At 40.5% G+C, this 17,504-nt stretch overlaps 1 protein-coding gene across 1 annotated transcript in view; it reads right to left on the bottom strand.

Moving 5' to 3' along the window:
- Nucleotides 1–645: 645 nt before the first annotated feature.
- clcn2c (chloride channel 2c) overlaps nucleotides 646–17,504 on the bottom strand; it is a 158,002-nt gene continuing 141,143 nt past the window's right edge. The window contains exons 20-23 of the mRNA XM_036562790.1: nucleotides 11,124–11,159; nucleotides 10,150–10,254; nucleotides 5,609–5,695; nucleotides 646–4,396 (exon numbers count right to left, since the gene is read on the bottom strand). Of these exons, the coding sequence (XP_036418683.1) occupies nucleotides 4,202–4,396; nucleotides 5,609–5,695; nucleotides 10,150–10,254; nucleotides 11,124–11,159 (423 nt within the window). The 3' untranslated portion in view covers nucleotides 646–4,201. The remainder of the gene's footprint in view (nucleotides 4,397–5,608; nucleotides 5,696–10,149; nucleotides 10,255–11,123; nucleotides 11,160–17,504) is intronic.

A 17,504-nucleotide genomic window follows, 5' to 3' on the forward strand; every position in this document is an offset into this window, starting at 1 on the left:
CTGGTTGCAAAACAGAAATCTGATTACTGCCTGACTCATGTAGACCTGAAGTTTCCCCCTGATTACTCAAGTGCATGTAAGCACATTGATCGGACTACTGACAAAATCTGATTTTCTGCAGTTATCGCATAATTAAGTGCATGTAAATGCACTTATTGTTTTGAGAAAAGTCCATTCATGGTGGAGGGCGAAACAGTCCTTAAAGAACCCCCCATGTAAAGCAATCTGACTATGTTCCTCTATAATGAAGCATTTCATATCAAACGACTCTGAATTACTTTTACATCTCAGTGACTGAATTATGTAAATGATGAGATTTTTAAAAATCATTAGGATTCCCCCTTAAGACATATTCAAGGAATACTTCAGTGAAAAACTGACACACTTACTCCTAATGTAGACCGTGAGGTAAGATGTGGCGTGTCTAAAATTCGCTTCATAAGTTTTGTGATGGAGCTACGAGGCTAATGTAGCTAAACTAACCCTGGAGCCTTAGTTTTTCCCCATACAGTACAGTACAGTACAGTATCAGAAGTCTGAGATTTCTGAAAGGGCCCATATCAAACAAAACAGAATTTTTGTCACTTTCTGATTCTGACTTGAAAAAGCCAACTTAATGTTCTGCGTTTTTTATTTTTATTTTTAATAATTATTCTATAGTCAAACATTTACTCCTTCTACAGCTCTTTAAAACTGCCAAACTTTGTAGGATCACAGAGGATATACCTTATTAGGTTGCTTTTCCTTTTTAACTTGACTAAAATTTGACTTAGTGTTCATACAGCACTCAAACACAGTCTTAGATTTTTCGTTAGGAATGAAAGAACGAATGCTCAACATCCTGAAAATGAGACCTTCCACTTCTAAAATCACTATACTTCTACTTTTTATTTCACCAGTGAGTATACACTCTGTAGCCAAATGTTTCTGTACATTCCTCTTATTTCTTATGGCTTGTTTCACCAAGTATGCTAGCAACACCTTAGCAACCACCTGGGATAACATAGCAACAGCCTAGTAACACCTTAGCAACCATCTGGGATACCCAAAGCAGTAGCCTAACAACACTTTAATAACCATCTGGGATACCCAAAGCAGTGGCCTAACAACACTTTAAAAACCACCTGGGATACCCAAAGCAGTGGCCTAAGAACACTTTAACAACCACCTGGGATACAACACTAACAGCCTAGCAACACTTTAGCAACTACTTGGGATTCCCAAAGTAATGGCCTAACAACACTTTAATAACCACCTGGGATACCATAGCAACAGTTTAACAACATCTTAGCAACCATGTGGGATACCCAAAGCAATGGCTTAACAACACTTTAACAACCACCTGGGATACAACACTAACAGCCTAGCAACACTTTAGCAACCACCTGGGATTTCCAAAATAATGGCCTAACAACACTTTAACAACCACCTGGGATATTACACTTATAACAGCCTAGTGACACCTTAGGAACCACCTAACAACCACCAAGCAATGCCCTAACAACACCATAGCAACTACCTGGAATTACTCTACATTAACTCAATTAGGTTATATCAGTAATTCATTAAGCATAATGTTATCCAAAACAATCAACAGTGTTCTGCAACTGGTAAAGCATGATTAGCTGGTTTAATTCTAAAGGCTAAAGAGACACTGGAAAACGGTCGTGTGACATCATTCTTACGAAGCCGTTTCAAACCATGTCCGAAAAATCCGGTCATAATCATCACAGAGATAAACTACATTTATATAACTTTGTAGATCACCTGGAGCTCTGTCAGGTACAGCAAAATGACTAATCATTAATTTTATTATTTCTATTATTTTTTAAGAATTTTTTAATCCTAATTCTCATCACTGTGATGTGTCAATTTTTTTATTTTTTAATTAGAAAAAAAATTGAGTCTGCATTAATTTTCACTGTTAATTTCCTTAACTGTAAACTGTAAAAACAAGTAAAAAGACTAACCCCAATGTCTGTCAACGTGTTGCTGTAATGAGAAAAAATTGCAAAATACTTATATATAGTCATTATATGTCTGTATATTATATGTTTTACTAAGTTACAACTGTATACAGATTATGAAAACCAAAACTGGTTACAAAAGTACTGTTTACACATTTTTCTTCTAATGCTGCGCTAATGAGAATTTGGTCACTTAAGTTGGAAAATATTAGTAAAAATTGGTTTAAAATAAATTCATTTTTAAATATTTAACCCCGTGTTGTTGTTTGTATATCAAAAAAGTGGCTCCAGTGCAAAACTGAAAAGATTTGGGTGACTACTGACTTCTAGTGTTTGTTAGCAATGTTAGCCCCATAGCTCCAGTGCTACAACTAAAGAAGCAAACTTCAGTGTCTTGGCTAACTGACTACATTCAGGTTATGGAGTGAGCTGCGCACATGTGGACTATTCACTGAACTACTCCTTTAAGTAAATACTGTTAATCATTTCTACCTCCATCTCATGAAGATTAGAAGTAGCATCACCTTCTCCCTTTAAGACCTACCTTGGGTCATACAAGTGCTGATTACCGGGTGTGTTCGGACTAAAACGTGGACAGGTGGTTGGACCCATAAGGGCTGGACTGGAAGCGGGTCATCTTAGGTCACTATCCTTCAGAAAAGAGCAGGCTGGAATTCAGCAGGAATTAGAAATGTTTGTTCAAGTGCGTTGCGTGTTCAGACGTTCCGACATTCAGATTCACTGATGTTCGAGTAACGTTACAATGTTTTGTGCACAGTAAAGATTAAATACTGTTGGTGGACACTGTTTAAAGATCAGCGAATCAGCATGACATCGTAAGACGGATGTTAAATACAGGAATAAACACAGAATACAAGACAATTCACTCGAGCCAATAGAGAAATTAAAGTGATAGTTTGGAGGAAAATCAATTCACAATTGAAGTTTCCCCCTTAAACCACATGTAGCCAATCACCAAAGACAATTTTGCTTCTTTAGTTTTAGCACTTGTGCTATGATGCTAATGTAGCTAACAAGCAATAGAAGCTTATTTTCACCAGTTAGCATTATGTGAACCGCGTGCCTGTTTGAAATGACAGCTGGACATTGTTTGAGGCAAGTGAGAGATAGTTTAGGCCTGTGGTTTGCATTATGCTAATGCTAATATATTTATGTTACTTATTAGCTACATTAGCCTAAACTAAAGGCACCAAACGTGTCTTGGCTGATTGACTACATGTGGGAAAAGGCTGGGATTGTGTATGTTACACTTTTCGCCGAACTACAACTTTAATCTTGCCATTTTTAAGCAGCAGAAAGCATCGGGTTAATAACTGCAGTCAGTTAAATAAATAGAGAAAATACTAATAAATAGATAGCGTAGGTTAATCTGCCACTTCCGACTAAACTGTGGTGTTAGCGTTTGGTCAGTCTCGTGCAAGTTTTGGCACTTTGCCCAAGCGAAGTGTCCTGTAGCTGTTAGTTCAACAAAAAAAAAGGGTTTTACAAAATAAAAGTGCATCGCTGTTAGCTAAATTAGTACAAAAATCTGTAGCGTTCGGAATTAAATTACATATACATGAAAGCAAATGAGGCTGCGGAGAAACTAGCCTGTTTAGTGGTCAGTGTATGTGACAAAGGATACTGGTCAGTATTTAAGGACACATTAGATCTCACTAAATGAGTGTTTATCTTTGCGTGTCTTAGTGTACGAGAAAAAAGCTAAATCTGTATTTTGAAAATATTCAAAAATTTCTAAAAAAGTTCTGCAATTTTTAAAAAAAATTGCAGCACTGAGGACTGAAATTCTCTTTCTTCATCTCTCTCTCTCTCTGACTCACTCACATAATCGCACTTTCTGGCGAGGGACGCATTCATTAGGAAGACGCGCTCGAGAAGAAGAGACGGAGAAGAACAGAAGAAAAGTGGCGCTTAGTGTTAAAAAAGTAGGTCCCTTTTCAAAACCAACAGCAAAGAGAGCTCTAAAAGGTCCTCGCCTTCTCAAATAAAGAAAGGAATCAGTGCAGGAGGGGCGGGACATGATAGAATGGGTCAGAAAGGGGGTGGAGTCTGAGTGGGCGGGGACAAAAGCACTCCGCGAATACAGAACATTTTTTTTTGTCCGTCGCTCTTAAAAGATGAAAATTCGGCCGTCGGTTACAACTCTCGTCCGTTCTGTCCTCTTCATTCATCTGTTTTCCCTCCATTTTTCCCTTTTCTTCTCTTATCTCCCTTCACTGGGACTTCTCATCAGAGTCTGAGGGCTGGTGGTCCTGAGGCAGGGTCAGGTTGGTGTGACGGTTCCACAGTTTGTGGAGCTCCGTCACTTCTGCGTCGCTGCTGCTGGTGCCGCTGTCCCTGAAACTGGCCAGAGGGGGGCGCACCTTCACCCCCTTCACCGTCACGGAGCCCTCGATGGCTTTGCGGAGCTACGACACAATCGTTTTGCGAATTAACAAGAGCCCATGCTAAAAATCAGAGGGCAAACTGTTCAGCTAGCAACAAGACTTAGCTACACTATACGGCCAAAAGTATGTGGACAGCCCTCCTAATTATCCAGTTCCGGTGTTTCAGCCACACCCATGCTTCTCCAGGGACAAATACTAGCAGTAGTGGGTTGTACTGAAAAGCTCAGTGACTTTAAAAATGGCACTGTCATAGGGTCATAGGTTCAGAGCTGCCCCAGACAACCGTAAGCTGTATTATTGTGAAATTGCCTAGCAGCAACAACAGCTCAGCTACTAACCGGTGGACCACACGACTCACTGCGGGGCCAAGTGCTGAAGCATGTAGCGTGTAAAAATGGCCTGTCCTCTTTTGCATCACTTGTTACAGAGTTCCAGACTGTCTCTGGAAGCAACATCAGCACAAGAACTGTGCATCAGAAGCTTTACGAAATGAGTTTCCACGCCTGGGCAGCCCCACATAAGCCTAATATCACTATGCACAATGCCAAGTGTTGGCTGGAGTGGTGTAAAGCGTGTCACCACTTGTCTCTGGAGCAGTGGAGTAATAGATCACGCTTCATTGTCTGGCAGTCCGTTGGACGAATCTGGGTTTGGTGGATGCCAGGAGAACACTACCTACAAAGAGTAAAGTTTGGAGGAGGAGGGATAATGAGCTGGAGCTGTTTTTCAGGGTTTGCTTCCAACTGTGTGGCATGACTGAGCCCCTGTGCACAAAGCAGCTCCATAAAGACATGGTTTGACGAGTTTGGTGTGGAGGAACTCCAGTGGTCTGCACAGAGCTCTGACCTCATCCCCACTGAACACCTTTGGGATGAACTGGAACATCGATTGCGAGCTAGACCCTCTCGACATCAGTGTCTGACCTCACAAATTCTCTTTTGACTTTTGAATGTGCATAAAAACTCCCACAGACACTCTCCAAAATCTCGTGGAAAGCTTCCCAGAAGAGTGGAGGCTGTTATTTGGGATTTGGAATGGGATGTCTATCAAGCTCATATTGGTGTGATGTTCAGGTGTCCACAAACCTTTTGGCCATATATGCCATTTTGGCCATATACAACACACTACATTTTTAACAGATGTTAAAAACAGATTTCCTCAGAAACAAAAATACAGTTTTGCTTCATAAATTTCTAGAATTTTTCACACTTGGAAATACAACAGGTTACGTACCTCTCGTAGCGATACGACTCCTATGAGGCGTCCGATGCTGGTGACGTAGGCGTGGTCCAGGCCCAACAGAGAGAAAATAGTGTGAGTCTGAAAAACAAGTCATAAATGTTTATGAACTGTCATGTTAGTGTCAATACTGTAACTGTATTCTCAATAAAGCCTATTGGATTGAACACAAGCAATCATGTGCAAAAGTTTGTGCATCCCTGGTCAAATTACATAACACACATCCTCTACTGAGAATATGCTTCTTCACAATTACTGTTTGTTTGCTGGATTTTACATGTTGTGCGGCCTGTGGCAAAGTTATGGCACCTTTTATGTTTTATTTTTTTCTCCTCAATGTGTTCGGTATTCGGTATTCGGTAAACAAATAGGAACTGTGAATGAAAAATTGCTGAAAATTTTGTCATATTTATGTTCGCTTCCAGTAGAGGATTGGATTAAAAACAGCTGCTTGAATTTTATACATGCATTTTTATAGACAACAGTATGTCTGTGTCTGGTGACGGTTCAGTTACCATGGTAACAGCCCCCAATCACAGTACAAACTAATTTACCACCAGTTAAAAAAAACTTTGTTCATGCTAATCATTGCAAGACACTAGTATTCCCACACGAAAACATGACTAAACTTTTAAAGACATGTTGGGTGATGTACATTAATGGTACCAAACAGATGAAATTGTCCTAAAATCCTGGCTGTTGAGCTGCACTAGTTGAACTCTCTTGGGGTACAGGCTGTGTAATACTATGTACAAAAAGCCCTCCAAGTTTTGGAGTATATTTTAAGACATCCTCAGACCACAGCATCAGGTGTCAGACATCAGACAAAACAGCTTCGGGTCTCAGGAAACCATGTACATCTGAACATCAGGTGAAACAGCCTCAGGCAAAAAGGCACCACAACCTTGAGGAAATTGACTTTGGCCAGAAAAGTGAGTGGTTTTACTAAGCTAATTAGAATTTTGTAGGTAAATTAAACAAGACACTACAGTACAACCACAACTTTACTGAAATGCAAACCAACCACATTAGGTATCATAGCAACCACGTAGCAGCACCCCAGCAACAAATAAGGATACAATAGCAACCTCCTAGCAACCACCAAACACCCTAGCAACCACCTGGAATACTACAGAAACCACCTAGCAAAACCTAAAGCAAGTAAAGCAAAGAAAAAATATATATTTTGATAAATTTGATATTCATGCTACAGCAGCTTAGCTCTACCCATTAACCCTAAAGTTATGTTTTTTAAACAAGGCATAAAACAGGGCAGCCAATCAGAACGCAGAGCATTTACATATCAGTTATAAACACACTGACAAAAACAACAGAAAGAGGTTGTGTAAAAACTTCATTATGACTGTTTTTGGTACCCACACACAAATCATAAGCAGAAAATTGTATAAGAAATCTGTGAAATATGAGTCCTGAATAACAAACAAACACACAAACACATTTAACAATCTTTAATTTACTCATTATCTGTCTCCCTGCTGCTCCTGTTGACTCAAATAAAACTAAACAAAAAGGGAAATAACTAAGTCGGCCTCAACACTTTAAAGCAATCAGCGTTATTAGAGGCTCAAATGGGATCCGTTACCCTTTAATTACGTTAATCAGGTGTTAAATATTTTGATTAGAAGTTCCCAGCCGGGGTTCTGCAGAGGGAACCGTATTGACCATCTGCTAAGTTTGTGTCTCAGGATTACCGTTCCCATAGCAACAGCATCACTCCCCGTGGTAACCGTAAGCGGGGAAAAATAAAAGTTGTTTTTTTTTTTCCACTGAGTCTCAGACTCGTAAGAAAACCAGACATAAACAGTGAATCCATTTAGGAAAGTACTTTTCTTTTTAGTGCTGCCAAAAGAAAACTTGCAATGTAGTCATCGAGGACAAAAGCTACAGAATAGAAAACCTATTTAGAGTTTTTAATAAAAACCTGTCCAGTCGCTCCCAGTAATGACACTGTGGTTGTTCCTCCTCTGCTGCTCTGCATATAAAGGGGGCTATTTGGGGCGCCGCAGCTGTCGGTGTAGTTGTGTTTACCAAATAAAGAGCTTCGTTTAACTGTTTGTAGCATCTCCTGCTTCATTCTTCACCATCTTCTCTACAATATCATGCTTTCTAAGCGAGAACAGAGTGACAGGCAGGGGAGTTAAGGTGCGGGCACAAAAAGTAAGGCCCAATCCAATTTCACCCCTCCCCACTACCACTTAGCCCTACCCCTCTGTTTTGCGTGTTCACGTCTAGGGGTAAGGTGTCTCGATTTGTGTTGAGATAGAGGGGTAGGGCGAAGTGTTAGGGCTACATGGCCCTCCAAACGAGAAAATTCAAACAAGAAGCTGGCGAACGAGAAACTGACTTTAGCTTCACGACTTTTTAGTGTTTGCCAGTTTCTCGTTGCAGACTAAACGTATCAGGAAACCAGCTGGAGTGATTATAAACGCAAATAAGTCTGTTTGTCTACAAATTATCGATGTTCGTCTTAAATCTTTCTCTTTGCTGTTTGGTTAGCTACTAGCTAGGCGAGAGTGTTGTCTGCGTTGCTATGGTGACCTGCAGTCTACGTGCCAATCAACTCCAGCATTTAAAACCATTTATTGTTAAAACTGTGTTAGAACAATCATCATAATAATCATCATCATCATCATCATCATCATTAACTGCTTAATCCAGATAGGGCGCGGTAGCAGTTGGGAGAGCAGAGAATCCCAGATGACCCCGTCCTCCGCAACTTCCTCCAGCTCATTCTGGGGGACCCCAAGCTGATCCCAGGCCAACTTGGAGATATAATCCCTCCAGCAGGTCCTAGGATGACCCCGGGGTACTCGTCCCAGTAGGCTGGGCCTGGTAAACCTCCACCTGGAGGCGTCCAGGGGGCATCCCGATCAGAGGCCCAAACCACCTCAACTGGCTCCTCTCGAAGTGGAAGAGTAGCAGTTCTACTTTGAGCTCCTCCTGGATGGCCGAGCTCCTCACCCTCTATCAAGTAGAGTGGAGCGACCACCCTGCGAAGAAAGCTCATTTCCCTTCCTGGATTGGGGCCTTGCCGTTGCAGAAGGGCTTGTGCAGTCTAGGGATCTTCAGAGCTAAGTCGTCTGGAGCAATGCTCCTGGTAGGGTCTTCCGAGGTCTCCCAAATCCTCCATGACTAAGGGATGCAGGAAACGTGTGCCCTACACCCGGAGCCAGGCCTGGGGGTAGTGTTCCTCGGCGAGCACCTGGTGGCTGGGCAGCCCACGTAACCCGGCCGGGCTCAGCCTGAAAATGCAATGTGGGGGGACTGTGTGGGCCCACTACCCGCAAAGTCCAGCACGGGAGACTGTTGCAATGCCATATAGGCGGTGGGAGATGGCAGGGAGGACATGGCGGCATGGATCCTTGCAGAAACTGGCTCTTGGTAGAACGATCAGCAGAGCTTTATTTTACTGCAAAGGAGGATTATTTTATATTTATCTAAAAATCTAATTCAGCTGTGGAGCCGCAACAGGGCAGCAAAAGAGCCGCAAGTGACTCTGGATCCGCATGTTGGCGACCTCTGGTTTAGCGTGACGTGCAACAAAAACAAACCTAGAGCACCTTTCGGCAAACGTAGACTCCTCATTTACCTGCTGCCTACGTTTTCAAACATAATTTGGGAATAAGGTTTCCAACTGGGACATCATGGATGCTTCCTGGTTCAGGGAATACGCCTACTGATGGGTGGAGATGCAACTGCTCGGTATCAGCATTTAGCTGGTGAAACAGAGACGATTTTAGCATGCAGTTTACATCAGACAGCCTGGGTACGTCTTTGGGCAGAGCAGGCTGAGGCTAAAACAAACCGAAATACAACATTAAAACTCTTCTGCAATGCACACTTCACCCCTCAAACCGCAACAGCAGCCCAGAACCAGCCCCTATCAGCGAGTTACCACCGAAATACTTTCCAGAGACGTACAGAGCGCTCACATTTTAAAAAAACAAATAAGGTCCCACTAGTTGGCTTATTTTGGAGTGACTAGTTGACTAATAAATATGACCACCTGTGTAACAACTATCAGGAGGAATCATAAACTTGTAGTGGGAAAAAGGATGGCTGTGATGGATTTGTGCTAAAATCTCACTCTTGAATATTTAAAAAGCAGGACGGGGAAATTAGGCTGGAGCAGCGCGAGTGTGTGTGGTGTGTGTGTGTGTGAAGTGAGTGGGTGTGTGAAGGGGATGAATGGAGGACATTAGGCACATCCACTGCTCGCGGCAAGAGGGAATGAGTTCTCTCTCTCTGTGTGTGTGTGTGTGAGTGTGTGTGTGTGTGTGTGTGTGTGTGTGTGTATGTGAGTGTGTGTTACACTGCAGAGAGAATCTTAATGAACACTTATTGGCTCTCATTGCTAGCGATGCCCTGTATGTGGAAACATACATCTGTGTGTGTGTGTGTGTGTGTGTGTGTGTGTGTGTGTGTGTGTGTGTGAGAGAGAGAGTGTGTGTGTGTGAGAGAGAGTGTGTGTGTGAGTGCTTTAATGTCCAAACACGCGTCCCCCAAACACGTACCTTGTGCAGTGAGGTGCGCTCTACGAGCTGAAAAGGGGCGGGGTCAATCTTACAGTTGTTGAAGTTGACCTGCTCGTCAAGCTGTAACTCCTCCCACTCGGCAATCTGGAGAGAGAGAGATTGAAATAGATAGAGAAAAAAGGAGAGTGAGAAAGAAAGCAGAACAAGAGAGAGAGACATACAAAAGAGGAAAGAAAAAGGATGGAACAGGAAAGAAAGACAGCGAGAGAGTGAAGAGAAATAGAAAGAGAGAAAAAAGAAAGGAACAGAGGAAGAAGAACAAGGCATGGAGAACAAACAGAAAGAAAAAGAACAAAAGAGAGAGAGAGAATGGTAGCAGGAGCGAGAAAAGAAAGAGATGGAGAGAGAGATATAAAAGAGCAAAATGAGTGAGGGAGAAAGAGAAAGGAAGAGAGACAGACATACAGAGAGAGAGGGAGATTGAAAGAGATGAAGAAAAAAAACGAGAAAAAAGAGTGAGAAAGACAGCAGAACAAGAGAAAGACATACAAAGGATGACAGAAAAAGGAACGGAGTGGGAAGGAAAGACAGAGAGAGAGTGAAGAGAAATAGAGAGAGAAAAAAAGAGAGGCGAAGAGGAAGAAGAAGAAGGAGTGGAGAGCAGACAGAGAAAGAAAAAGAAGAGAGAGAAAGAGGACGGAAGCAGGAGAAGAGCAGGAATGAGCAAAGAAAGAGATAGCAAGATATAAAGAAAAAGACGAGGGAGACAGAGAGCAAGAATAAAAGACAGAGAGAGAGAGAGAGAAAGAGAGAGAGAGAGAGAGAGAGAGAGAATAGTGAGTGAGTGACAGAAACAAAGTAAGGAAAAGAAATAAGCTGTAAATTCTCATTATACACAGTTTATATATATATATATATATATATATATATATATATATATATATATATATATATATATATATAAAATACATACATATGCCTGAAACAGTTAATGTATTAATAAGTGTGTTCACCTCTCTCATGGTCATATCATCCTCTACATCTGGATCCTAGAGAGAGAGAGAGAGAGAGAGAGAGAGAGAGAGAGAGAGAGAGAGACATATGAGACACACACAGTCTGAGTCTGAGGTAACCGTAGCAACTGTTGCTGCTGCCTAGACGAAGTGCCCTACAGTATAATTATGTAACCAAACAACAAGACATGCCTGCGACACACACACACACACACACACACACACACACACACACACACAAGCCTGCAGATTTCTGCAGCAGGTGTATATGTGTGTATATGTGTGTATATGTGTGTGTGTGTGTGTGTGTGTGTTTGTGTGCGTAAACATTTCAACCTGTCACATCACATTTGACATCACATCTCCCTAAACGTCAGTGTGCATGCAACAGTGTGTCTGAAAGGTCTGTGACCACTCTACACACACACACACACACACACACACGCGCAACTGATTAATGCCTTTAAATATCACTTCGGCTACACACCAGTCCCACCATTCCTCATTTTCTCACCCCAACCCCCCCCCACCCCCCCCACCTCCCACCTCGCTCGCTCTGAATTCCCACAGTCTCAAAATGGAATCAGTGACATCATTCTGCAGCTTCACACACACACACACACATACATACACACACACACACACACACACACACACACACACACACTATTAATAATCGACCTCTCTATTTCACTCTGAAGCTGCTCTGCCGCATCAGAGACGTCTGGAGAGCAGACAACAAAAACACGTATATCCCTAAAACACACGCAGGTCTGTCTTTAACTGTGATATTAAATATTTATTATACTACGTAACACGTCCTGTATGGAAACGTGTTTGTATTACATACCGATACGTAATACAAATATGGCCCATATTATGTACCAGTATGTAATAATTTGTCATACATGTATATGAAGTACCTATATATAATCATAATAACAGTAATAATGTTCTACATGTATTATATATATATTTTCTGCTGTCAGAAGAAAACCTTGTAATTATGAAAAAAAATGTTCTTAACGTATAATGGAAGTGAATATAAAAAGATTTTAATTTTAAAAGTTATTTTAAAGTAATCAGTTCCATCAGGACATTCATGGTGACACACAATGTAAAGTCCAGCTGATGTTTACAAATTTTTAAATAACTGTAATAATAATAATAATAATACAATTATATAAAAAAGGATCAACAAAAATGTCATATAGACATTATTTATTTATTTATATTTTGTGTGTCTGAAAATTCCTATGTGTAATAATTATATGCTGTACTATAATATCATAACACATTATACAATAATATATAATAACATGCCCTTTATATGTATGGCATGTATATATGTAAGTTCCTTTATGTATTATTTATATAAATGTGTATATTTAATAATACAATGTCCTATACGTATGATACATTGTAATATGACATTATATGTATGATATTATACATATATTTTATATGTGATATGTCCCATATATATATATACATATATATACACGTTTCTATATGTCTATATGTATGTAAGTTCTGATGTGATCCAGGAGATATACAAAAACAAACATGAAAACAAACACACACACACAAACACACCCTGAAGACAAATAAATGTGCGAATTATAACCCATATTAATAAAACATCCATCTATTACCGCTGGCCTCGCAAAAAGAGAGAGAGAGAAAGAAAGAGAGAGAGAGAGAGAGAGAGAGAGAGAGAGAGAGAGAGATAATGAGAATGCCTACAGGTTAGAATAATTCCTTCTGATAGGACACAGACGTCATTTAGAGAGAGCATGCATATTTCAGAGAGAGAGGGAGAGAGAGAGAGAGAGAGAGGGGGGGGGAAGAGAGAAAGACAGAGAGAGAGAGATAGGGAGAGAGGGAGAAAGGGAGGGGGAGAGAGAGGGGGAGAGAAAGAGAGAGACACAGAGAGAGAGAGAGAGAGAGAGAGGAAATAAACAGGATATTAATTGCAGTGATTGGTGTATGAATGACCGGATGGCTGTGTGGGTGGGTCGGGGGGGTCTGTAGGTGAAGACTACGGGGTCTAATTGTGCGTCAGCACTGACACTCATAAAACCACACAACACACTCGCACAGTAAACCGCACTCTCGCCTGCGGCTATTATTACTTTCAGTTCAGTTCATGTTTACATCCTTATTTCAGCTCATAAATCTGCTTCTGTTCTTTAACGGCTTCAGGTGTTGATATAGTTGACTAATGACTAATGTCAGTGTTATAACACATGAATAAAAAGGCCGAAAGTGAGCTGTTATATCTGATGAATATGAATATGTGATGAAGCTGATGAGTTTCATGCTGACTGATGAAGACAGATTAAGATCAGTAAACATCAAAATCTGAGCTTTAACAGTATAAATGAATGAGGCTTCACTATTAGGCAAACAGCAGGTCACTGTTGCCCTTTTTGTTTATGTGTTGTAACTGCTTATTATTGATTTTAAGGTCTTTATGACCTAATTAATAACCATTAATAAACTCATTTTAAACCATTCATGAACACTTTATAAGGGTAGTCTTATGTTAAAGTGGTACCATAATAGCTTTATTCATAGAGCACTATTTATACCGGTGGCAACTCAAAGTGCTTAACAGACAGATCATACAGCTTAACAGTTATAGAAGAAACTATGAGTATTAATTTTAAATCATACAAGACACAGAATTTTAATTAAACACAGAGTTAAAGAGACACATTTTCAAGTGTATCTTGAAAGTGAGCACTGAGCTTGACTGTCTAATAAAAGACGGAATTGAGTTCCACAGTTAGTTAGAAGCAGAACAACTTAGAGTCTTTCCATGTTTTCTGCATTTTTATATGTGGAAGCTGTCTGCAGTGTGTAAGATTTAGTGGCCTCTAGTGGTGAGGTCGCAGATTGCAACCAATTAAATAACCCTCCATCACCCCTCCCTTTCCAAGCATGTAGTAGAACCTACAGTGGCCGCCAGGTTTTTGCTTCTTTGACGATGGGGAATCACCTTTGCTTTCATTTTCTTGACCTAAATAATAAGTTTGATCATCCATTTGTCAAAATTTGGGTTCTCAAACATGGTTATCCAGCATTGGCTGCACTGATTCTTCTTCTTTCAATGTCTTTCGGTGCTACAGCGCCTCCAAATTCAATCTGCTGCTGCAATGTAAAAACGCAAAAGGCCTCTCTAGAGCCAGAGTTTGGTTTGTCTGTTCTGGGCTACTGTAGAAACGTGGCAGCAAAACACGGCGGCCTCTGTTGGAAGAGGAGCCGCTCCCTATGTGGACATGAAGGGCTCATTCTAAGCCAGGGGTCACAACCCAAATGTTAAGAAGAACCATTGGTAACACTTTCTATGAATGTCACATTTGTACGCATCTATAAACACATTTATGACGTTATAATGCATTCATATGGCATTATAAACATGGTTATAAATATTTATAAAAATGAATTACACTGAATTACACTTTACAGCCATGTTTGTTATACATTATGAATTTTTAATATAATGCATTATAAGTAGTGCTCATAACATGTTATACTGTTAGTGCCAAAGAAGTCAGTCCCAGCTTGGAGAGCGTAAAGACAAATACAAAGTTTATTTACGCCCTGAGATTTCCAATATTTTATTTCTCAGTGCTGGTGCTGTTAGGGCTGCATCTTCGGGGCTTCAGTCTTGAATGTTCAGATGCTCCAAACAGGCTGACCAGCCTAGAATTATTGCTACAATTCGCTTTTCTTAACCAGCATCTCACTTTAAAAGTTACATTACATCACAGCAAACCAAGCAGTGTTAAGTTAATGCCAAGCTAACGGTGGTGTACATTACCTTTTCCACATTGGGTAAAACACTGATGGCAGCTCTAGTTTAAACTCTGACATTTGAAGCCTGTAATGTGCTTTACTGTGAATGTTTTAGTGTTTCAGTAAATCCTTCAGTAAATACTTCAACTTGAAGCCTCACTCTGAACACTGGAGGAGGCTTTAGTACAGTACGCTTCACTTTACTTAGAGCGGACAAATACAACTTATGAGCCCTTATAATTTGTTATGATCAGTACTTATAATGTATTATGTTAACAATTAATAATGCATAATAAGCATGGCTATAACGTGTAATGCATTTTTATAAATATTTATAGCCATGTTTGTAATGCCTTATAAATGCATTATAACATGTTATGAATGTGTTTATAGATGCTTACAAAGGTGACATTCATGGAAAGTGTTACCGAGCCATTTTGTCTTTTCAATAAAATTAAACCACATTGGGAGCCACATTTTATGTACATTTTGACTGTAAATAAGTCTCAGTATGTGTTAATATACTAGTATAGGCAAAAAATATAATATAAATGAAAACACAGACTTACTTTGCTCTGCTTTAAGCTTAGCTCAGCTACAGCTGCTTTTCTCACATCTCCAGCAGGAAACTTTTCCTCAAAAGTAGAACAGTTTCTTATAAAATGTCTCTAAACGTTCGACTTTTTACGAGGCTGAAGTCGCTTCTCATTTACAGCTTCTTGTTTAAATTTTCCTGTTCTACCTTAAATGGTGCCTGTGGCAGCAGAGTGTAACTGCTGCACCATTTAAGGTGGAACAGGAAAATTCAAACAAGAGGCTGGCGAACGAGAAACTGACTTTAGCTTCACGACTTTTTAGTGTTTGTCAGTTTCTCGTTGCAGATTAAACGTATCAGGAAACCAGCTGGAGTGATTATAAACACAAACAAGTCCATTCGTCTCCGAATTATCGATGTTCGTCTTAAATCTCTCTCTTTGCTGTTTCGTTAGCTACTAGCTAGGCCAGACTGTTGTTGTTGCTATGGTAACCAGCAGTCTGTTTGATTAAATGCTTGATTATCTGCTTGAGTATCTTTTGACTGCTGGGTTTCTGGCATAAGCAAAAATAATGCCATGAAAACCTTTCACGAATTTATCATAATGTATTTTGAAAAACATTGGAAAAACATTTCATAAGGACCATAATTAATACAATGCACTTGTTATAGAGATGATAATGAATACTAATGTCTAGAGTTATTAAGCTCTAGTCTCTAAATGCCAGAGTAAAGGGAGACGTTATGAGTCGCAATAGCACAGTAAGGTTATACAACTGGCCAACTCTGAAGACATGGCTGATGATGGACAGCTCAGCATGCTAAGTTGAACCCGTCCTCCAGATTACACCACCTTTGACCTCTGACCTCTGAACATTAACATTAAAGAGTTTCCAATTGTGCCAATAATGTTCCTAAAACAGCACAGATGAACACAAGAAACTAAGTCAGCCTGACTTAAACATGGGAGATTTTTGGCTTAGTTTATAGAACGCAACCACTATTTGACAACCAGCTAACGCCCACGTCTATGTCCAGCTCCGCATCTGTTTTGACGGCCATCATTAGGGTAAAGCCTACCAGTAATCAAGCACTCTAGCAGTAATTAATTATTTTAAAAACCTTCCTAATTTGTTTGATACCCAGTTAGCAAACTGCTTTTTGAGAGTTTAGTAAATGACTCTTATTTGTTTAATTTTTTGTTGTAATTGTTAATGATATGTAATTAGCAGTCAGCAGTTTTTAATCACCTCAGTGTCACTGCTGGACTGAGAATAGTCCACCAACCAAAAATATCCAGCCAACGGCGTCCTGTGGGCAGCGTCCTGTGACCACTGATGAAGGACTAGAGGATGACCAACACAAACTGTGCAGCAGCAGATGAGCTATCGTCTCTGACTTTACATCTACAAGGTGGACTGACGAGGTAGGAGTGTCTAATAGAGTGGACAGTGAGTGGACACAGTGTTTAAAAACTCCAGCAGCACTGCTGTGTCTGATCCACTCTGACCAGCACAACACACACTAACACACCACCACCACGTCAGTGTTACTGCAGTGCTGAGAATGATGAAAAAATGCTGTTCAGCCATTCCTGGCCATATGTGAAAAAGTAATTGCCCCCTTGGCTACTACATTAACCATATTCAATTGAATTTTTGAGTTCAGTCTTACCAGCCACACTCAGACATGATCACTGCCAGACCTGTTGAATCTAAACATCCCTTAAATAGAACCTGTCTGGCAATGTGAAGCAGCTAGAAGGTCTCAAAAAGCAGCACATGATGCCACGTTTTGAAGAGATTCAAATACAGATGCAAAACAAAGTCATTGAAATCTACCAGTCTGGAAAGGGTTACAAAGCCATTGCTAAGGCTCTGGGACTCCAGCGAACCACAGCGAGAGCCATTATCCACAAATGGAGGAAACTTGAAACAGTGGTGAACCTTCTAGGAGAGCCCATTGACAACTCATCCAGGACGTCACCCAAGAACCCAGACGAACATCTAAAGAACTGCAGGCTTCAACTTGCCTGAGTTAAG

This window comes from Colossoma macropomum, unplaced genomic scaffold (genome assembly GCF_904425465.1).
Source record: "Colossoma macropomum unplaced genomic scaffold, Colossoma_macropomum, whole genome shotgun sequence".
NCBI classification, from domain to species: Eukaryota; Metazoa; Chordata; class Actinopteri; order Characiformes; family Serrasalmidae; genus Colossoma; species Colossoma macropomum.